Source organism: Chrysochloris asiatica, unplaced genomic scaffold (genome assembly GCF_000296735.1).
Source record: "Chrysochloris asiatica unplaced genomic scaffold, ChrAsi1.0 scaffold00109, whole genome shotgun sequence".
Taxonomy (NCBI): domain Eukaryota; kingdom Metazoa; phylum Chordata; class Mammalia; order Afrosoricida; family Chrysochloridae; genus Chrysochloris; species Chrysochloris asiatica.
In genome coordinates, this window is record NW_006408627.1 from 6,643,077 (window position 1) to 6,666,538 (window position 23,462).

At 39.2% G+C, this 23,462-nt stretch overlaps 1 protein-coding gene and 1 pseudogene across 1 annotated transcript in view; one reads left to right on the top strand and one right to left on the bottom strand.

Annotated features, from left to right (window-relative positions):
* Positions 1–17,343, bottom strand: part of SLC10A6 (solute carrier family 10 (sodium/bile acid cotransporter), member 6) — a 58,109-nt gene extending 40,766 nt beyond the window's left edge. Inside the window, exon 1 of the mRNA XM_006867769.1 lies at positions 16,828–17,343. Coding sequence (XP_006867831.1) covers positions 16,828–17,204 — 377 coding nt within the window. The 5' untranslated portion in view covers positions 17,205–17,343. The remainder of the gene's footprint in view (positions 1–16,827) is intronic.
* On the top strand, positions 7,891–10,246 carry LOC102836725 (annotated as a pseudogene).
* Positions 17,344–23,462: the final 6,119 nt, after the last annotated feature.

The window sequence follows — 23,462 nt, forward strand, 5'->3', positions numbered from 1 at the left end:
TATACCCTTTGGGTGGTTGATGATGCATGGAGGGGATTGGAACCATGGCAATGAGATGATATAGGATGGAATGAATGTAAAACTAAAGTTCTCCATGTAAACTATCATATAATTCACAATAAAACATTAAAAAAAAAAAGATGGGAACGAAAAGCAGCAGTGAGTTAACATTAATGAAGGAGGAACAACTCAGAAATGGAGGTGGAAATGGTTGCTGTACAGAATGGACTCAATGTCACTAAATTGTATCTGTAGAAAGGACTGAACTGCTATAGGTTTTGCTATGTAAATTCTCAACAACAACAAAATTAATAATAATAAAATTTAAAAATCCCCAAGCTAGAGTGAAAATGTTACTTTGCTTTTATATTATAAAAGGTATAAGTAGATGAGAAAGTCCAAATCACTGACTCAAGCCAATTACAAGTGCTTCTATATATAAAAGACAGTCATTCCTAAAACATACATCTATCAGTCAGGCAAATGAATGTGTGGGTGCCACTATGTTCAAGATACTATTAGGAAATAAACTAGAGAATTGAGGTGTGTTTTTTTTTTACTGCTCCTCTGCATTTTCATTCACGGTTGGTGAGAATGCAAAATGCACATCCCATTTGTGCATTACAAATGGGAATCTGGCAACATTAATTGGCCTTTTGACAAGGCAAGCCCATTCCTAGAAACCAATCCCAAAGAAACACTGTCAAAAATATAGAAAAGACACATGCCTAAGGTTGTTCAACACATTTTCAAGGAATCTTGTCCTCTGGTAAAATGAATTTAGGCTGTTTCTCGTATTCTGCACTTATAACACAGTATTGCTCTGGTAGCACAGTGGTTACGAATGGGGCTGCGAACCGCAAGGCCAACAGTTTGAAACTATCAGTAGTTCTGTGGGAGAAAGATGAGGCTTTCTGCTCCCGTAAAGATTTACAGCCTCGGAAACCCTGTACAGGGTCGCTGTAAGTCAGAACGGACTCCACGGCACACAACAACAACAACAATTGCTAAAAGAAAAAGGAGTCCTGGTGGCGCTGTAGGATAAGCACTGGACTGCTAACCACAAGGTCAAAGGTCCAAACCCATCGTTTGCTCCACAGAAAAAGATTTACAGCCTCAGAAACCCTATCTAGTGTCTCTATGAGACGGAATCAACTCAATGACAGCGAAAGAAAGTGAGATAAAGGAAAACAATGGAAGGTAAAGAAAAGTGTGTATACATGTTTTGCAATCTATGATAGACACATACTAAAATATTTACAGGTGAAATAATATCTGAAGTTAGCGTTAACATAATTAACTGGAAGCGTGGTGAGTAGAGGTGAAATAAAACTAGTCATATATTAATAATTGTTGAGGAGTCCTGGTGTGGCGCTGTGGGTTAATGCGCCAGGCTGCAAAGCCTGTTTGAACTGCAAAATTGACAGGTCAAGCTCTCCAGCTGCTCCTTGGAAACCCTTTACAGGGTCGCTATGGGTTGGAACTGACTCAATGGCACTTAACAACAACAATAATTGTTGAAGCTGGGTAAATTATACAAATATACTTTTGCACAGATTTGAAATTTTCCACAATAAAAACTAAGCAATTATATGTTCCTTCCATGTTTGTAGGCTACTATCATACTGCTGCTGATCTGGTTAGTGTCCGTTTTCACTGTCATATTTTACCTTGAAATACCTTTTGTCCTCAACCTAGTTTTCCATCTACACAGGATGTAGATACATAAAGCATTTCCTACCCAACCCCTTGGAGCCTTGGGCTTTTCCTTCAACACTTGGATTGTTACTCTTTAATGTTCCAATGGCCCTCTGGACACATTTTTATTACCTTGTGCATTGCACTCTAACTGACACAAATGTTTGCTTACTTGTCCATCTGTTTCAGACTGTGATCAGCTAGAGGTCAAAGGCCCCAACTCTGTATGGCTATGACCTAGTACAGTCTCAAGCTTTGGAACACTGTAGCAGTTCATGAAATACTTATTGAGTAAATACATGAAGCAAAGAATGAACGAATAGGTCAACACAACATTGTTGTTAAGTGCTATTGAACTGGTTCCAACTCATAGCAACCTATGAGTTTGAATTGCCAACCTTGTGGTTCACAGTCCAGCACTGATCCTACAGCTCCACCCCAGGAGTCCAACACAATGGTGCTATACTGATATTCTCTCATCCTTACTGATATTTTACTTATGAGGAAGCTTCAAAAAATCGGTAGAAAAATTCCACTATCTTTTAATTCTGCATTTCCATGAACTTTTAGAAGCCCCTTTCTACCTACAAGCATATGAAATATAACGTTGCCATGGGGTCAGCTCTGACATATGGCAACCTCACATAAAACAGAATAAAACTCTTTCCATCCCTGTACCATCTTCAAGATTGTTGGTATGCTGATGTCCATTCTTGCAGCCACTGTGTATTTTAAGTGACTTCCAAACATGGGGGCTGAGATTTCAGCACAACAGTATTCACTGGTGATCCATAGGGTTTTAATTTTAAGAAGCAAATCACTACTTTCTTATTCCTAGTCTGTCTGACTCTGGAAACTTTGTTGAAACCTGGTCACCATGGGGGATTCTGGGAAATACCAAAGACAGAACTTCCAGCATCCACAGTCGCATGCAAGCCTCCACAGGATGACAAACTGATTCATAAGTGGTGGAATCCAAGGTAGACACTCCCACTAGCAATCCATAAAAACAAAAACTTTTCACTTAAAATTTTGTTTTCCTAAAACAAATGTTGTTTTTATTTTTATAAACCAGAATCATCAAAGTGAGATTGTTTTTGTTGTTAAGTGCTGTCAAGTTGGTTCCAACCCATAGCGACCCTCTATAGGGTTTCTGAGGAGCAGCTGGTGAGTTTGAACCACTGACCCTGTGGTTCAAACAGATATTGCAGTCTAGCACATTAACGCATGACACCACATCAGGACTTCTAAAGGGAGATTACTATGTCAAAAGTCCAGGGCTTTTTTATTATAATACATACTGTCAGATCACTTTCCAAAATAATGGTTGCAGTTCACATTCTTGTCTACAATGGATGTGATCAGTCCCTTTTAATTCTTATCAGAAGACTGAGAAATGTATCTTACTGTCATTTTATCATATTTCGAAGAGGCTATGCATATCATGCTTATTAGCTTCTGATATCTCCTCTTCTCTAAACTGCCTTGGTTTTCTGACTTTTTCTTCTCAATTTGTAGAAGCTCCTTTTCAATTAGACAATATAGCATCATTTCCAGAAAACTTTAATTTTGCTCATGAGGAACCTCTACATAAACAAAGAGGTAATCGTTCAAATAGAACAGACTATAGTAATACTGAATGGTTTAAAATCAGAAAAGGTGTGCACCAGGGTGGTATCCTTTCTCCATATGTATTCAATATGTAGGCTGAACAAATAATTAAAGAAGTTGGAATATATGAAGAAGAAGTGACAGCAGGATTGGAGGAAGACTTATTAACAATCTGCGATGTACAGGTGATACAACCTTGCTTGTTGAAAGCAAAGAGAACTTGAAATAGTTACTGCTGAAGATCAAAGGTTACAGCTTTTGGTATGGATTGCACCTCAATGTAAAGAAAACAAAAATCCTCACAACTGGACCAATCAGCAACATCACAAACAAAAGAGAAAAGACTGATGTTGTCAAAGACTACATTTTGCTTGGATCCACAATCAATTTTCATGGAAGTAGTACTCAAGAAATCAAATGAGATGTATTGCATTAGGCAAATCTGATGCAGAAGATTTCTTAAAAGAGTTAAATAGCAAAGATGTCACTCTGAGGACTAAGGTGTCCCTGATCCAAGCTCTGGTATTTTTAATCACCTCATATGCATATTTAATAATAGACACATACTATTGGACAATGAATGGAGAAGACCAAAGAAGAAGCGATGCATTTGAATTATGGTGTTAATGAAGAATATTGTTAAGTACCATGGACTGCCAAAAGAACAAACCAAACTGTTTTGAAAAAATAAGGTCAAATTGCTTCTTGGACATGATTATGGCAAGACTTCTTCTCTCGTACTTTGAACATGTTATCAGGAGGAATTGGTTCCTGGAAAAGGACATCAAGCTTGTTAAAATAGAGGGTCGGTAAAAAAAGGAGCTCTGGTAGCGTAGTGGTTATGAATCGGGCTGCGAACCTTAAGGTCAGTGGTTCGAAACCACCAGCCGCTCCGCGAGAGAAAGATGAGGCTTTCTACTCCCGTAAAGATTTACACCCTCGGAAACCCTGTACAGGGTCGCTATGGGTTGGAACCGACTCGACGGCACTTAACAACAACAACAACAAAAAAAAAGAGAAAGATGCCCAGTGAGGTGGACTGACACAGTGGCTGCCAACAATGGGCTCAAATTTACCAACTGTGAAGATGGTATTGGATCGGACATAGATTGCTATGAGTTGGGGCTGACTCAATGGCATCTAACCAACATACAGCATCTTGTGTAATACAAATATTTTTTCCAAGTTTTATTGTATATTTTTGACTTTGCTTATGACTCTTATCATAATAAAGTAATTAATGCTCAGGTAGTCAAATCTGTTCAGTTTTTTTCTTTTATAACTTTTGAGTTATTCATCATCATAAGGATCTCCCTTCACCCAAGGGTATACAATTATTTCTTCTGATTTTTTTCATTTTTATGATCAGATATTTTAAGTTTATATTTCAATTCATCTAAAATTTACATTTTATATGGTGTTAAGATATGAGATTAAGTAATTTTCTTCTATAATGACAGGGAGCTATGTCAATATCATTTACCAACTAAACTTTCCCTGTCACTAAACTGAAGTGCTACCTTTATCATATATTAGATTTTCAAACCATATTCTATCCTATTGGACAATAAGTACTTTTTTAGCAAATATGTGATCATTTTAATTACAGTGTTTTCGAAGTAAACTTTCATATATGGTAGAGCAAAGCTTTCACTTGAGTTTTCTGTTTCAAAGTGTCTTAGCATTTCTTGCACTTTTAAAATTCTATATGAAGCTTAACATTGTTTTACTCTACAAAGAAATTTTACTTTGGGCACAGACTTCTGCCTGGCTAGAAGGAAAATTAAAAGAAGAAAACCATTTTGTCGGAGTTCTCAAATCTCTGTACAGCAGGATTGGAGGAAGACTCATTAACAACCTGCGATGTACAGGTGATACAACCTTGTGAAGGTCTGTGAAGTTTCTCCAAATTCTTAGTCCATGAGAGTGATACTTTCCGTGGCTACCAAAATTACCAGATCCTGAAAGGAATCCGTATTGTATCACTTTAATCTTAAACTTCAGCAGATCTAGCACAACATTTGCTCTCTGAATGGCTTTGGCTCAAACAAGCAGAAAGTAAAGATTCATGACTGCAGGAAGCAAAGTATACAATTTATATCAGACTGAATCTATATTCTTGGTGACTGAGGTTACTATTTCCATCTTTTATACATTTATTCAAGTCTGTAAAACTCACAATAATTGTCAAGGACGATAGATGATCGTGGTGCTCTGGCAACTACTATAAATAACAATGGAGCCAAAAGAGCACTAACTGAACATGAGAGAATGCAATAGGAAATCACACCTTTCATTTTATTGCCTTAAAATTCCAAAGTAGAGAAAACAAAGGATGCTGCTAACTGGGTCTCTTGGCTGTACAATTATAAGAAATCTGCTTGTAAAATCTTACTTCCATATAACAAGATTCCACTTGTACTAAGAAGTATGGCATCATCGTTTCCAAACTACCACAGAGAATAATGAGAGAGATTTAGCAAGTCTGAACAAATAAATAAATCCTGAGCCTCCCTTAAAACTGGAAAATGACATATAAATGCATTATAATAAAACGCAATGTCAATAAATATAACATTTTACTATTGGGATGCAAATTACTCGAATGTTGTTTTAATTCCAAACAATAAAATCAGGAACTCTGAAATTCAAAAAGATAAAATTGCACACATGCTTCCCCATTGAATGAAATATAAAATTATTTGTTTAGCCAGATGTACATGAGTATGCTATAATAGAAGGTTTACAGAGTTTACTCTAGAATAGATTTCAGAGTCAGGTTTTCCATCCCTAAATGTGTCTATTGCTCCCCCATAATAACAACTAGTGCTTACTGAGCATCTTGAGGAAAGACCCCATACATCAATCTGTTTGATGTACCGTCGTGGCTTGCATGTGGTTGTAATGCCGGAAGCTATGCTACTGGTGTTTTAAATACCAACAGGTGAACAGGTTTCAGTGGATCTTCCAGATTGAAAACAAACTACAAAGTAGGAATTGGTGATCCACTTTTCAGGTGTTATTGTTTTGTTGTTGTTAAGTGCTGTTGAGCCATTTCCGACTAATAGCAACTCTGTGTAGGGTTTCCAAGGAACAGCTGGTGAGTTTGAACCACCAACCTTGTGGGTCAAACAACCTCTCAAGTCCAGTATTTTCTCCTACCATGCCACATCTGGGATTATTGTTGTTAAGTGCTGTCGAGTCTGTTCTGACTCATAGCAGCACTGTATAGGATTTCCAAGGAGCAGCTGGTGGGTTTGAACTTATGCATAGCAGTAAAACATTGTTTGGCAGAAGAAGAACCTATCTACAACCACACCTTCTACAGCCTAACTCAATAAGAAAGAGCCAATACCAGCTCATATACCACAGGATCACCAATAGACAGCAGCCAACACCAGTCAAACTTATCCTAAACTTAGGTGCATGAATGGCAAACAGGAATGGCATACAAACTTTCATTCTCTAACTACACCCACAGGAAGCAGTTGGTGAAAGCCTATGAACACATCAACATATAATCATCAATTAAATACAAATACAAAGATACCACAATGTCGTATTTTCACTATCATACTTGAGGGAGAGCTCTACTGGGGATATGATTCTTAGTAATTTTTTTTCTTTTAAGTTTTCTGTATGTCATCCCATTGCCTTCTTGTCTGCATGGTTTCTGCTGAGAAATCAGAGCTTAGTCTTACGGGTTCTCTCTTGTAGGTAATGGTTTATTTTTCCCAAGCTACTTTCCTTTGGAAATGATTGATTATGATATGTCTGGTGATTTTCTTTTGGGATCTATCCTGCTTGGGATTTGTTCAGCTTCTTGAACTATTCTCTTCTCATCTTTCTTGGTATTAGCAAACTTTTCTTCCAGAAACTTCAACAATTTTCTCTGTGTTTTTGGTATTGTCTCTTCCTATCTGGTTGCCCACAAATTATTCCCACATAAATCTCAGGTTTTCTTCTATTTTTTAAATTCTTTGTTCTTCTAGTTTACTAGTATTGAGACATTTAACTTCAAGTTCACTACTTCAGGCTTCCATTGCCTCAAGTCTATTTCTTTGCCATTTCAATATATTATCCATTTTTTGAGATATTAATCGTATGCACTTCTATTTGCAGGTTTTGTATTGTTTTAAAATTTGTGTTTTCATTGGTTTTCTTAAAGCGCTTTCTTAACCTCTTCTAAAGTTTTCTTGCTCTCCTCAATCATTCTGTCGATCATTTGAAGACACCTAAATATCATTCTTTTGAATTCTTTCTCAGGTAGTTCTATTACCTTTTCTTCCTTAAAAACATTTTCTGGCTTTGCATCTTCATTTTTTTCCTGTGCCACTCTATCTTGTTTCTTCATGTGAGCTAAAATTGTCTATTGTCTTGAAGACATTGTGGCGTCTTTGTATTTATTTGATGTTCTTGGGCGCACTTATCAATTGTTTCCTGGTGGGTATCCTTACAGAATGGAAAAACTTTCACTGTCTGTGCTTCTCAATTTAGTGTGGGTTTAGCTGGAATTGGCCTATGTCTATGTTTGATTGGGTGGTATCAGAACTGGTATTGGCTCTTTTACAGTGAGTGGAAATGCAGAAGGTATGGTTATGGCTGAGCTATATGGACACAGTTACTGTGTCCCATCAGTATGGTAAGAGGAGAAAACACATACAGGAAAACAAAATAGGAAAAAAACACAAACAATAGTGAGACCAGAATATAATAAAGGCAGAAAAAAAACTCAAAAAACAGGCAACAAAAAGAAAAAAGAATGTTATAACTAAGAAGAGAAAAGAGGGACAGGAAAACAGAACTTTACAAAAGAAAATAGGAGAGCTTCCCTCCCGCACCCCCTCGCCTCCGCGCCGTTGCAGCCCCACAGCCAGCTGCAGTACCTGGGCCAGATGAATCACATCCTCCGCTGTGGCATCAGGAAGGAGGACCAAACGGGCACCGACACCCTGTCTATGTTTGGCATGCAGGCGCACTACAACCTGAGAGATGAGTTTCCTCTGCTGACAACCAAGAGTGTGTTCTGGAAAGGTGTTTTGGAAGAGTTACTCTGGTTTATCAAGGGATCCACCAATGCTAAAGAACTGTCTGCCAAGGGAGTGAAGATCTGGGATGCCAATGGGTTTTGAGACTTTTTGGACAGCCTGGGATTCACCACCCAAGAAGAAGGAGATTTAGGCCCAGTTTATGGCTTTCAGTGGAGGCATTTTGGGGCAGAATATAAAGAGATGCATTCAGATTATTCAGGTCAAGGAGTGGATCAGCTGCAAAAGGTTATTGACACAATCAAAACCCTGACAACAGAAGAATCATCATGTGTGCTTGGAACCCAAAAGGTTCTGAAGACCTTCCACGGATGGCGCTGTTGAAGACTGCAGGTATTGGGGTGTTGAGGACCAGTGTCATGGATGAAAATCCAGCAAGTGGCTGCACTCAGACTTGCTGGCCAGAGAGACCCTGAGGGCTCAAGGAAGTAACCTCCGGACGTCCCGGGTTCATTGGCTTTTACGAACTCACTGTTGGGCTAGCTCTGTATGATTCTCTTTAGTCCTATTAATTCATGCTATGCTTTGAACCCCTGTAACTCTAGCCTCTGAGAAAATGGTTTCTTAATGTGTCTCTCTTAATGTCTCCACTGTGTTGGCAGTGCTTAAGGTGTTCTGGGAACAAATCTCTCTGAGGAACAAGCTCTGGCCACTGGACAAGCTCGTCCAAACTGTTCTTTATCAAGTTATTCAGTTATGTTTGATATTAACTTAATACATGAGCCCTTGATATCCATGGACCAAGATTAATACCTCTCCTAAAGCCGAGGCTGTAAAAAGCTCCCAAAACAAGTTTCCCCCAAGGAATTCACCCAAAGTGGATTGGCGTATTCCGGGGTTTTGTCCTAAGAACAATAGTGTCAGCCTTCCCGGATAGCCCCCAGGTGCAAACCATGCAGCTAGGCGTCTTGCTTCCTCCTGCAAGTCTTGGCCAGACAGCTGACACAGCGGGACTCCTTTAAATCCTTTTCACCTTTTTCCCATTCAAGATTAGGTGCTATAGGTATGTTAATTAGCCTGGAGAAACCGAGTTGCTGCCCTGGGATTCGAACCTGAAAAGTATCATATAACTATTTGCTTGAAGTTCTGGAAAATTAAGGATGTTAGATTATCAAGACAATTTGTGATATCTGTTTTAGAATTTGATTACTGTAAATCATTGTGTCCTGTTTTGAACGATTAATCACATTTCACTTACGTACCCCATCTTAATAAACCCCACCTTCCTTTGTGTAAAGCTCCTCCCCAAAATAAAACGGGGCTGCAGACTGAAGCCTGCATGCATTACAGCTGGCAAGGCATGTGTTAAGGTTTGCAGGGTGGTGCTTTACTGCCTGCAGGGGCCACGATGCCCGTAGTCCAGGGTCTGCCCGCCAGTGTCGCATCCACTCTGGTTTCGGGGTGTTTTGTGTTCTTTCTCTTTGTGTCTTTGTGTGTACTTTTTCTCTATCTCTGTCGCTGCCAGATCTCCCTCCTTCGTGAACCGAACCCCCTTGTCGAGGCCGGTTCTTGACATGGTGCTGCCGTCCTGCCATGCCCTTTGCCAGTTCTATGTGGTAAACGGTGAACTGTCCTGTAAGCTGTACCAGAGGTCAGGAGACATGGGCCTGGCGGTGCCTTTCAACATTGCCAGCTACACCCTGCTCACCTACATGATCGCACACATCACAGGACTAAAGCCAGGTGATTTTGTACATACTTTGGGAGATGCACATGTTTACATGAATTACATTGAGCCCTTGAAAGTTCAGCTCCAGTGAGAACCAAGTCCTTTTCCCAAGCTCAACATTCTTCAAAAAGTTGAGACAATTGATGATTTCAAAGCTGAAGACTTTCAGATTGAAGGTTACAATCTTCATCCGACTATTAAAATGGAAATGGCTGTCTAGAGAGCCTGTCAAGGGCTTGTTTCAAGGAAGACGTTGTCAACTGTGAGGGTGGGGCTGGGTGCCCAGGCAAGAAAGTAATTTTTGCTATAAAGGACAAAGGAATTAGGTCAAAACCCTGTTGGTTACCTATCAGTTAGTCATTATTAAAAACGGCTTCCTTTGAAACATGCTGCCAATAATAATATAACCCTGCCAGCTCTTCTAATAAAAAAAAAGATCTTGAGCTTGGTCAACCCACTGAGGATGTATGAAAATGGTGAAATTATAAATAATGTTAGGAAAGTGAAAAATTATGTACTAAGTTCTTGCCTCAAAATAATTGCATTTGACTAAAGCACTCCCAAACAAACATTTGCTGTTGGTTGGATGCTACTCATAGAATTACAATCTATATTTTAGAAATGCAGACTAAATTATATTTTGTCCTGTTTATCTTTGATCTCATCTAATTCTAGCTACCTTTTATCATTAAAAGTTAAAACTGGCAAAAAAAAAAAAGAAAAGAAAAGAAAAAGAAAATAGGAGAGAAAAGAATAGAGAAAAAAGCACTTGAAAGAGCAGAGAATGGGAAGATGAAAAGAGAAAGACTAGAGAGTAGTAAAGAAAATTTAAGAGGATAAAAGAAGAAGGAGAAGAGAGTGGAAATGAGAAACAAAAGAAAAGAAAAAACAAAAGTAGAGATAGAAAGGATGAAAATCAAAAGAAATGAAAGAGAGGAAGGAGAAACAAACAAAAAAAATGAAAGGTAAAATCAACAACATAAAAAACCCCAGTGTATTTGATGAACCTGTAGAGAAGAAAACTCTGGGGGGCTTCTTCCAGCCAATGAACTCACGAAATGAGTGGAAGAGAGATGTGATGGCTGATCTCCCAGTCTTTGATGGAGTTTCCATAGGCTTATGTGTTGTCTATGTTCAGGGAAATCATTCTGGATGTAGTTTATGGAGGTCCTTCAGATTTCTAGTTTAAGTGTCAGAACAAGAGGGAAACTGGGGGCCGGATGGATAAGTATGAATGTTCCTGATAGTCTAATTCTGGCCTGGAAGCTCTGTGGGTTCTGCAAATCTGGAACAGAGCCCGCCTGGATTCAAGCACCAAGGCAACACAGCAGGCATCTGCCTCACATGGGTTCAAACTGTCTGCACTGGTGGTAGATGAGGGTGGAGGCCAGCCTCACCTCTGTTACCCAGGGTAGTGTGGGGAACAAGAAGGAATCCCACCTTTTCCATTGCCTGTGTGAATTTGCACTGTCAGACTGCCATCTGCCTGTCTGTCTCTCCAAAACTGCTCCAAAAATTTCACTCTGTGTCTGGCTGGCAGTTCATTCACCAATCCGTCTCCTTCTTTCACTGCTCAGCTTCACCTTCCAGTATTGAATACCTATTCAATCCACCTTTCTAACCTTTAAAGTCCATGATTCCACGAGTGTCCTCTGTATATGTTTCAATTAGTCTCCCGTATCTTTGTTGTAAAGGTCTGTGTGGCATGTCTGCCTAGTCACAAACTTGCCAGAAGTCCCACTCTATAGGATTTTTAATGTCTGATTTTTCAGAAAAAAATCACCAGGTCTTTTTTGAGATATACCTCTGGATAGAGTCAACTGCCATCTTTTTTTGTAAGCAGCTATAAGAGAGTGTTAACTGTTTGAACAGTTAGGTCCTACAAAATACTTATAATGTAAAAGGACTTCATAGAGTTCATTGATTTATGGTAAATTGAACTGCCCAAAGGCATACAACTCCTTGAACACAGGTAAACCCACAGATTCTTGACTCAGTACTTTTTCCTATCCCATATAAATAATTGTGCATATAGTATTTTGTGCCAGGTGCAATTCTAAGCACTTTACCTACATTAGGTCATCTTTCAATCCTAACATCAACCCCATGAGGTAGGTGCTTTTCTCCCAATTTTAGAAGTGAAGAAACGGAGACACAGAGTTTATGCAATCTGTCAGGACAACCCAGTTGGTATATGGTCCAGATTTGTGATATTGTCATGCAAGATCATGGTCTCTTTATCAAAGGTAGGAATTCTATCCATCTCTTGCATGGTACATTGCAAAGATGTCCCTATTTCTTCCATTTTCCTTTACTTATACCCTCTGCAATGAGACTTTACACATTCAAGTTGTGTAATACCTCTATCTCTTGATGAGAAGAGCTCATCAAGATGATAGAGGTATTATCATCTTGATAACTCATCTTGATGCATTCTTCTCATCAAGAGATAGAGGTATTACACAACTTGAAGAATGTAATCACTGTCACTAAATTGTACATGTAAAAAGTATTGAATTGGTATGTTTTTTGTGTATATTTCCAACAACAACAACAAAATTTAAAGAAAAAAGGTAGAAGAAAAGTCTATTTCCCAATTCCTTGAATTTGGGCCAGCCTTGAAATTCACATTGGCTAATGGGATAATGGGGTCCTGGTGTGGTGCTGTGGGTTAATGCGCCAGACTGCAAAGCCATTTAAACTGCAAAGTCGGTGGGTCAAGCTCACCAGCTGCTCCCTCGAAAGCCCTGTACAGGGTCGCTATGAGTCGGAACTGACTTGACGGCACTTAACAACAAACAACAATGGGATAATGGTAAAATTGATAGTGAACTGCTGTCAAGCTCAGAATTAAAGAGAAATTCATTGCATGCTTTCACTTTCTTGGAACCTTGCCACTGCCATGTAATTAGACCCAGGATAACTTGCTGAAGAATGAAAGAGCATGTGGAGAAGGCCCAGTTGTTCCAGTTGAAGGCATCCAAGAGCAGCCTCTCTTAGCCAGTCTTCATACATGTGAAATACTGCAGTCAGATCAGCTGAACTCAGTTCAGGGATAAGATAATTCTAAGACTTTTCATATATAATGGCCATTTGCTTCATACAATGGTTATAACGAAGGATAACATTATGATTGCTGTTGTTGTTAAATACCACAGCGCCACATCAGGACTCCAACGTTATGATTGTTGTTAAGTGCCATCGAGTCGATTTCAACCCATAGCGACCCTGTATAGGGTTTCCAAGGAGCAGCCGGTGAGCTTGAACCACCGACCTTGCAGTTCAAACACTTTGCAGTCTGGCGTATTAACCCACAGCGCCACACCAGGACTTTAGAGGAGATAAAATAAGGACAGGTAACATACTAGGCTGTGGAAACAGCATGGATGAAAAGAGCTGAAAAACTAGAGATTATGTTTTGAGAATGAGTAGTCCATTTTTACTGCAGGCCAAGGATGCTTTAGAAGCTAATGGGAAATAAACCTGTGGTAGTAGATTAGGTAAGGATTAGTAGCTTCTGCTCACTTCAGTAGATGTTGAGATGCCTTTAAATGTACAATATGATCATTTTCTCCTCACAGTGTCGTGAAGAAATACTATTATTTCCATTTATAGGAAACAAGCACAAGGTCAAATGCAGGCACTCTATCCCCAGAGTTGCCATATCCACTTTCTACAAAATCATGTTGAAGAGAATGGTTGTGAAGACATTCACAAGTCCAAAAAGGCAATAGTAAGAATCTGACCTGAGGTGATGTAGTTAAGTTCTGGGCTGCTAACCAAAAGGTCAGTGATTCAAACCCACCAGTTGCTCCACAGAACAAAATTGTGGCAGTCTATTTTTGTAAAGATTACAACCTTGGAAGCCTTGAGGGACAATTCTTTCCTTATCTACATGGTCATTGTAAGTCAGAATTGACCCAATGGCAATATATACGGAGTCCTGGCGTGGATCTGTAGGATAAGCACTGGACCACAAGGTCGGTTTGCAATGAAAGGTCAGCAGTTCAAACATACCAGCTGCTCCTCAGAAATCCTACACAGGGTCGCTATGAGTCAGAAATTACTCAACAGCACTTAACAGCAACAATATATATATATGTGTGTGTGTGTGTGTGTGTGTGTGTGTGTGTGTTGTGTGTCTAATTTTAATCCCATTTGTAAATAAAGAAATGAAATCTAAATGGGTTAGATGATTTAACTAGAGTTGAAGTTCACTAATGATGGAGTTAACAAAGGAAGGTCAAATGAGCTTTATCTTATATAGACTTCCTATCCATTGGTGGTTTTATTAAAATGCTGGCTACGAAGATAAAGATTTTCTTTCCCAGAACAGAAATGTTTGAGAACATTATTTCAAGACTTAGGGTCCTACTCAGAACAGAAGATCTAGTTTTGTTGCTAAATGGCACAGAAGAAAAAGCCTACATTGCAGACTGATATAAAATAGATGTGAATTCACATCTGAGCTCTGCCACACTTTTTTGTATCATTGGCAAGCTACTTTACCCATCTGAGTCATGATTTTCTCAGCTATAAAATTATAAAAAATAAAAGGTTACTTATAGGATTATTTTTAATAGCAATAAATATAATGCTAATTAATTAATGTTAAATTATTGAATAAATAATAATAATAAATTATATAATAATTGTAATAGATCACTTATAGGAATCCCGGTGTGGTACTTCAGGATAATGTACTGGACTGCAAGGTCAGTTTGAACTGCTAGGTCAGTGGTTCAAACCCACCAGCCACTCCTTGGAAACCCTGTACAGACAGAGTTACTATGGGTTGCAAATGACATGACGGCCCTTAACAACATAGGGTTATTATGAAAGTCAAGAAAGAGAATATATGTAAAAGTATCTACTCATATCTATTGAAGTATTTAAATAAATGTTAGTTTGCTTACTTCTTTCCAAAAACTTCCATGTCTAAGAATATATTTATTATTTTCCAATTATTATGTATGATAAACTTTATTGAATCTGAACTAGAAATGCATACATAATAATAGTGCCTTAGTAGTAAGATATAAAACTCATCAAATGATCTCTATTAAGTGGGTAATTAAAGACTTTTTCATGGAAGTCAGTTATTTGTGGGCATTGTATGAACCCACCCAAAATTTATGGATAAAATATTTTTTTATCCACATATTAAGTATGGTGCTGTAAGAGAAGCACTGGGCTGCTAACTGCAAAGTCAGTGGTCCAAACCCACCAGCTGCTCCTAGAAAACTGTTTACAGGGTTGCTATGAGTCAGAACCAACTCAAAGGCACTTAACCACAACAACAGCAACAACAACAAATATTCAGCAGATGCAGGAAAGCAGAAAACGATACTTGTTGACTCTCATGTGAACTCCCAGTATAGTCATCACCTCTGATTCAGTCATTTATTGTATAATAAATCTCAACTAAATGATAGCACACATTGAACAGATTTAAATTTATATGTGATTCCTTCCCAGGGCAAGAGGTGAAGCAATTTTTTGTAAGTAAGCAAGGCATCTAGAAAGATAGTTTTAATTTTGGCCCTTTCCAATGTTGACCCCTCTGTTCTTTCCTCAAATGCAATCTCTTCCTCCCCACCCCCTAAAAAACATACAGTCCAAAAAATGTGTAATTCATCTTTATAAAGTTATGAATGAATAACAACAACAATAAACATCAAACCCACAGAATTCCTTATAAATGAATGGTAAAACCTAATGACTCCAGTGGTATTTATTTGCACCACACTGGAAATAAGGTCACTGACTTTATTTCCAGTTGTGGTGTAAAGAAAGAAATGAGCTTCTAGTGGTGAATTTTAAGCATCTGAAAAGCAGTAGGAAAGAACATTTTTAGTCATGGGAGCCTTCATGGTGTTCCCCAAACCAAACTATTAGGCAACCATCAGCACTTAAAGTAGATGCCTCTGTAACTCTCTTCCTTAGTCCACTTGCCCAACAATGCTTATTTCATATAGCACTTAGCCATACAATGCTTAATGATAAGAATTAACAAGGACCTCATTCTAGTTACACCGCTGCCACCACCATCACCACCACCACCATGATACTTCCAAACCACTATGGAATTCTCCTGGAATTCTCCACCTATGTTCTTGGGAATTGTGAAGTCATGACTATTGCTAAAGTTGCCAGTGAAGGTAACGAGTTCATGCTTACGAAATACAACTGGGTGAAATGAAAACCTGCCTCCACTATTGCAAAGCCTTCCACTCAGAAAGGTTGTTGCCAAAAAACAAAGATTGAATTTGAACTCAGACCAAAGTACATTTTGATCTCAGAAAGGAATGCCTTGCATGCCTGAACAAGTCTCTGGAAAAAAGCTTCCCACTGGGATCTCTACCACAAAGTCTGAAAAGTTTTTAGCATAGAAGAGGGGATTCAACCATGGCTTAATTTTCAGCCAAGCAATAGACAGGTATATAGTGAGGACAATGATGCTCATAAGATAAGTACACCATAGACTAGTCAAACATTATCAAAAGGGCAGCCTTGGCTTAAGGACAAAATTTAGAAGGGTTGGTAAAGGAGCAGGAATGGAAACAAGAAACACAGAGCAAAAGTGAGCCAAGTGATGTTACTTTGAGGGGGCTGCAATCATTGAAATGAAATGAACTATGATTTGCAATATAGAACTAATGATCTGCCCTATAAACTGTCACTTAATTCACAATAAACAGTTTTAAAAGTAAATATATAAAAGAGAGGATTTCCACTGGTTATCCCAACTAGAGAAGTGAAATCAGGGGAAAACCACTGAGTATTCCTAGTGTCACTTACCTGAGATCCATATCTCCATCGACCCAGAAGGTGAAAATGTTAGAGGTGGTTCCCCCTGGGCAGCATCCCATGATGAGAACAGCTACAGCTTGGACTGGCTTCAGAGAGAAGCTGATGGCCAGGAGATAGGCTGTAAGAGGCATCAGCCCAAACTGGCACAGCAATCCCACAGCGATGCCCCAAGGTCTCCTGATGTGCAGACATAGCTTCCGGATATCCACGGAGCATCCCAAGGAGAACATGACCAAACCCACCATCACGGCTGACAACACTGTGAAAACAAGTTTCAGGTTCCCATATGCCTCCAGCCCCACTTGCAACTCCTCCTCTGTACTGTTGGCAGGGCAGGCTGTGCTGCTGGAACAATTTGCTCTCATCTCTTCATCTCCTTAAGGCAGCATCACAAATGAACATCTGCAACCGATGGCTGGGCTGGTCTATCCTGTAATAACGCAACAAAGTCACACATGGAGAATCATTCCAATAGCTATTGGCCGGTTGGGTGATTCACTCCTAATCTGATCAGTTTATTCACGAGTGGATAAATTTTACATTATGAAAATAATGATCACAGGTATGAAACATATAATAAGCCATGATAAGTAAGGTTTTCCACTTTTGTTCTTACTCACCACTGAGCAGTCAAGTAAAGTAAGACAAGCAAACTTGTGAAGTGGAGTGACTGGCCTGTGTCATCACCATCACATTTTGTTCCAGGAAAAGAGATTGGTTGCCAAGATATCATTTCTCTGAATTCAGTAGGGATTTCAAAGAGCCAGGATGCAATTCTCTGTAAAGAGAAAGGCTCACTCCGGAAAAAATAGAGATGACTAAACCAGAGCCACACCTCACATGATTAGCAAAACATTTCTGTTGCAAGTATTAAAACAAAAGTAAGCCAGTTAAGGAAATGCCAAGAAGGACTAGAGGAATTTCAAGAGAGCTTTGGAATTAGTCTCACGGTTTGCCTTCTATTTCTATTAGAATTTGTGTTGAAAGCCAATAACTAAACACCTGCAAGAACACTGTTGTATTAAATACACGATGTGTCTCATGAAACATGTAGAAACTCATTTCTGTATTCAAAATAATTCAGGGGAATTCTCACTTTCTTTTGGAGACTAGAATCTTCTTTGAGATGTCCCGCCCCTGGGAAGGGGTGCAGACTGGGAATCCTGCAAGGGAATGCAATCAGAGCTTAGTCTGGAGTCTGGAGACTGAGGTCAGCCTCTACCCACAATGCCCTAAGGGCCCTAATGAATTCTAACCAGGCACCTTTGATGAAACCAGACAAGGACAATGTGGTTCCATGAAACTAATCCTCCAAAAAAGCCAGTGCCACACCCTTTCCCACAGGGCTGGTGAAAAGACACACTTTATAAACACTTCTACCTGTCTTAAGGATACTGGATACTTATTGTTTATTTTTGATTAGCCAGTTATTTTTCCCTGACAAAAATGCTCTGGACATGTTTACTGTATAAAACTTCCATCTGAAAACAATCGTTGAATAAAATGAAAATTATTTGAAGAACAAATAAACTGCCATAAACAAACACGCCCTAAAGTCTGCTAAGGTACAGAATTTTGCTTAAAGTCATCAGAGGTCAACAAAAGGTCTGCTGCCACCAACTTGTATCTTACACCTGAGAACAGCACAGCATTTGCAACAAATTTGGCGGGGTCCAGCAGAGAATGGACCCTTAGTAATGGGTTCGGCTTCTGGAAAGCTAGGTGCTCCCAGTCTGTGTAAGATAGTGCTGTAGCAGAATGAAAGAAGGAGAGAAATAACATTTTCTGAGCACCTACTAGATGACAGGGCTATGGTAGGTACAGAATTTTATTTACTAATTTCGTAGAAGATATTAGATACTTTTCTGTCAAAAGGTCTAGTGAGAGTTGGCATAAGTTTTGTTATGTATATTTTAACCACAATAATAAAACTATTTAAAGTCTAGTAAACTACACTTTCTGTGTTCCAGGAAATCATTTAGAAGTCCCTTCAAATTATGGAAATTTAAATAAGCAACTCAACTCCTAACAAAAGACAATGGGATAGGAATTTTGTGATTTACTTGACACTCAGAGATGGCACTTAACAACAACAGTAACAGAGTTGGTAGTTAAGAGTTGTGGTGTGCCGCTGTAAGGTAAGCACTGGACTGCTTACCACAAGGTTGGCTGTTCAAACCCACCAGCCAATCCTTTCAGTTTGTTGCTGTGGTGGCTTGTGTGTTGCTGTGATGCTGGAAGCTATGCCACTGATATTTTAAATACCAGCAGGGTCACCAATGGTGGACATGTTTCAGATGAGCTTTCATACTAAGACAGACTAGGAAGAAGGAGAGGCAAACAATTTCCGACTGTTTAGCAACTGAAAACCTTATGACTAGCAGAGGAACATTGTCAGATACAGTGCTGGAAGTTGAAATTATGAACAGCAGTAGAATATTGTCATATATAGTGCTGGGAGATGAGCCCCCTCAGGTTGGAAGGCAGTCAAAATACAATTGGGGACGAGCTGACTTCTCAAAGTACGGTTGACCATGTGATGTGAATGGAGTAGTTTTGGGGACCTTCATTTGCTGATGGGATGCAATTCAAAATAAGAAGAAACACCTGCAACCATCCATTAATAATCAGAACATAGAATATATGAAGTATGAGAAGAAATGTTCTTTGATGATTACTAAGGGTGGGAGGGGGAGGGAGTGGAGTAATTCACTAGCGAGAAGGTAGACATATGTTAGCTTGGGTGACAGCAAAGGCAATATGCAACTGGAAGGAAGACTAATGAAATCAGAAGATGCTTAGACACCAATGGATGAAGGGATCACATGAACAACCCTAAGACTGCAAGAACTAGATGATGCCCAGATACCACTACTGATTGCTCTGAAAGGGATCACATTAGAAAGTTCTAGATAAAGTGGGAGAAAATGTGGAACAAAACTCAAAATCATAAAAAAGACCAGGCTAACTGGGAAAATAGAGACTCGTGGAACCCTGAGACTACAGCCCTTGCCCTCCCTTTTTGGATCAGGAATTTAACTCACCCCTATGGCTCAATTTTCAGCCAAGCAATAGAGCGGAATATGAAGAGGACAACAATACTAGTGAGGTACCCACAACATCTACTGATCAACCATTCAAGACCAGAAGTGCAGCATTTACCTAAGGACAAAATTCAGAAGGGTAGGGAAAGAAGGAGGAATGGAAACAAGAACCACAGCAAAGCAGTGGGATAAATGATGTTACATGGAGGGGATTGCAATCAAGATGAAACCAATTGTATGATTTGTTGAAGGTAAAGCTGAAGATCTGCTCTGTAAACCTTCGCTCAATCCACAATAAAAAGTTTTATAAGGAAAAAAAAAAATGGATAAAATAAAATAGTCAGCAGTTTGAACCCACTGCAGGAAAAGATAAGGGAGTCTGCTTCTGTGAAGAAATCTCTACAGCCTTGAAAAGCCCTATGTAGCAGTTCTACTCTATTCTACAAGACCCGCAAAAGTTGGAATCCATTCAACAGCATTGTAGAAGGGGACTCAATTTGCATAATGGCCTCTTGGAGCCTCCGAGGCAGAAAAGTATTGACATTTTTTTGGCCATTTTCCACTTGAAATTCAATGCTATCAGAATTCCTCAAATGGATCAGATGTTCCCATCTCTCACAGCAGGAAGAGATTTCAAGTTACAATGGTTGTTTAGTGACATCCAGGTGGTTTAGACTCATAGTGACCCTGTATAGGTTTCCAAGGAGCAACTTGTGGGTTTGAACCACCAACCTTATGGTTAGCAGTCCAGTGCTTATCATACAGTAGAACACCAGGACTCCAAGTTTTAATTAGTTACTATGAAAGAAAAAAGTATCTGATTGAGGACAAGTTCCTCTGGGGACAATAACCCTGCCACTGACATCACAAGATGCTAAAGAGTATAGCGACTGAGTGAGATGTGGATGTAACCTAAGGGAAGTAACCTTGAAAGTCTATATTTGCATGCTCCATGTTGAATGTAGTAATGTGAACCACAAGGGCATGGTGGCCACAGGTAGAGGCCCATTGAACTGTGGTTGTTAGGTGGCAAAGAATTCTTGCCAACTCATAGTGACCCTATGCTCAACAGGACAAAACACTGTCCAGTCCTGAGCTATCCTCACAATCATTGTTATGTTTGAGCCCATTGCTGCTGTCAATGTGCCAATTCATCTCATTGGGGGTCTTCCTCTTTTTGCCTAACCTTCACTTTACCAAGCTTAATATTCTTTTCCAGAGACCGGTTCCTCCTGATAATATGTCTGAAGTATGAGAGACAAAATCTAACCATGCTCACTTCTAAGGAGTATTCTGGCTGTATTTCTTCCAAGACAGATTTGTTCATTCTTCTGACAGCTCCTGGTACTTTAAATTTTCTTCACCCACACCATAATTCAAACGAATCAGTTCTTCTTTGGTCTTCCTTATTCACTGTTCAGCTTTCATGTGCATAAAAGGTGATTGAAAATATCATAGGTTGGGTCTGGTGCACCTTAGTCCACAGAGTGACATCTTTGCTTCTAAAAACTTCAAAGAGGTTTTTTTTTGCAATAGATTTGCCTAATGCAATACATCATATGATTTCTTGACTGCTACTTCCATGATTATTAATTGTGGATCCAAGAAAAATGAAGTCTTTGACAGCTTCAATCTTTTCTTCATTTATCATAATGTTGTTTATTAGTCCAGTTGTGAGGATTGTTGTTTTCTTGACATACTGAAGGCTGTATTTGTTGATCTTCATCAGCAAGTGCTCTTTGTTTTCAGCAAAGCAAATTTGTGTCATGTGCATATCACAGGTTGTTGGTGATTCTTCCTCCAATTGTGATGCAAAGTTCTTCTTCATATAGTCTGTCTTCTTGGATTGTTTTCTCAGCATACAGAGTGAATAAGTATGGTGAAAAGATAACAACACTGACACACACATTTCCTGATTTTAAACCAAGCTGTATCCCCTTGTACTATTTGAATGACTGCTTCTTCTTCTATGTACAGGTTCCAAATGAGCACAATTTAGTTTTCTGAAATTCCCATTCTTTGAAATGTTATCCACAGTTTGTTATGATGCACACAGTTGAATGCCTTGGCATAATCAACAAAGCACAAGTAAACATCTTTCTTGTGTTCTCTGTTTTCAGCCAAGATCCAGCTGACATCAGCCATGTTATCTTTCACTCCACATTCATTGGACTAGGTGTGCCCAATTTAATGGTATAATCAAAAGGCGCCAACAGGAGAAATAACACCTGAAACCAGGGCCTACCAGTGAATTGATCATGTTTTCAAATTTCTCTCCATTTAGGGTTAAGAAATAGACTCCTTTGGAATAAACACACTCCTGGGATTCTTGGTCAATTGTAAAAGGAATCTTGGATCCTTGTAAAAGGAATTTTGAAAACAGAATCCTAGATGAACTGTTCTTACTGACATGTAGGGATTTAAATTGCTAACTAGGAAAATAAAAAAGATGTGACCAAATTTATACCCCAAGCTAGTAAAGTAGATTTCACTTAGTCATACCATTTCAGAGTTATTAATTATCCTTCCTCACTTGACTGATAAGGAAAAAAAGGGCCAGAAGGAGAAGGGTGATGTGATTTGTCAACATTATTTAGCAGGACAGAGTCCCTGAGTGGCACAAAAGGTCAAGCATTCATCTACTAACCAAATGTTGACAGTTCAAACACACCCAACATACCTGGAGATCTGTTTCCAAAAGGTCATGTGGTCCAAACTTTGGGTTTGTGTCTTGCAATTGAACTAAAGTGGACCCTGGGGTTCAAGGGACACAGAAAGAGGGGATTTTTTTGTTTTTGTTTTTGTCTGCACATACAAGGAACAATGCTAGAACCTATGACCAAAATACCGTGGGACTTCCTGAATGGGGGTCACCTGGATGCTGTAGACTTCCCTTAGACTTCTGGGATCCTAACATATTCCTGCCCCTCCCCATCCTCTAACCCAATTCTGTCCATAAATTGAGGTCCAGCTGTCAAGTCATATTCTCCCAGAAGTTCTCTAGAATTTCTTACTTCTAAAGTGGGTCCAGGGAGGATGGTGAGTCTGATAATGTGTTCCTTTCTAGGGTCGGAGGCTGATTAGAAGACACTTGTGTATGCACTGCTCAGGCTCTTGGCTCTGGTTCGAGCTGGAAGGGCTCTTCAACTACTCTTTCCTGAGGGTCTCACAATGGAATGCTGATAAACAGGTTACAGTGCTGCTGGCAAGCTGGAAGATGTAGATAATAGAAGGGGAGACAGCAGAGCAACATACCAAACAGAGAGTTATAATAAAAAAAAAAGGGCCATTGGCCTAAGGGTTTCAGTCACAACCCTGAAAACTTATGGAAAGCATTTCTACTCTGCATACATGTGGTTGCCAGGAGTCTGTATCAGTTTCACAGAAATTTTGTGCTTTGATTCATCAGGAAATAGTAAAGCTAAGATTTAAATCCCAGTCTGTTTCTCAGCCTGTTCTCATGTCCTTAGGGTCCACTGAATTGAGAGCAGTGAGAAACAGTTTATCACATGATCATGGTGAAAAAAATGACAACTCCTTTTGCATGTTGTTGCTGGGTGCCATAGAGTCGGTACTGAC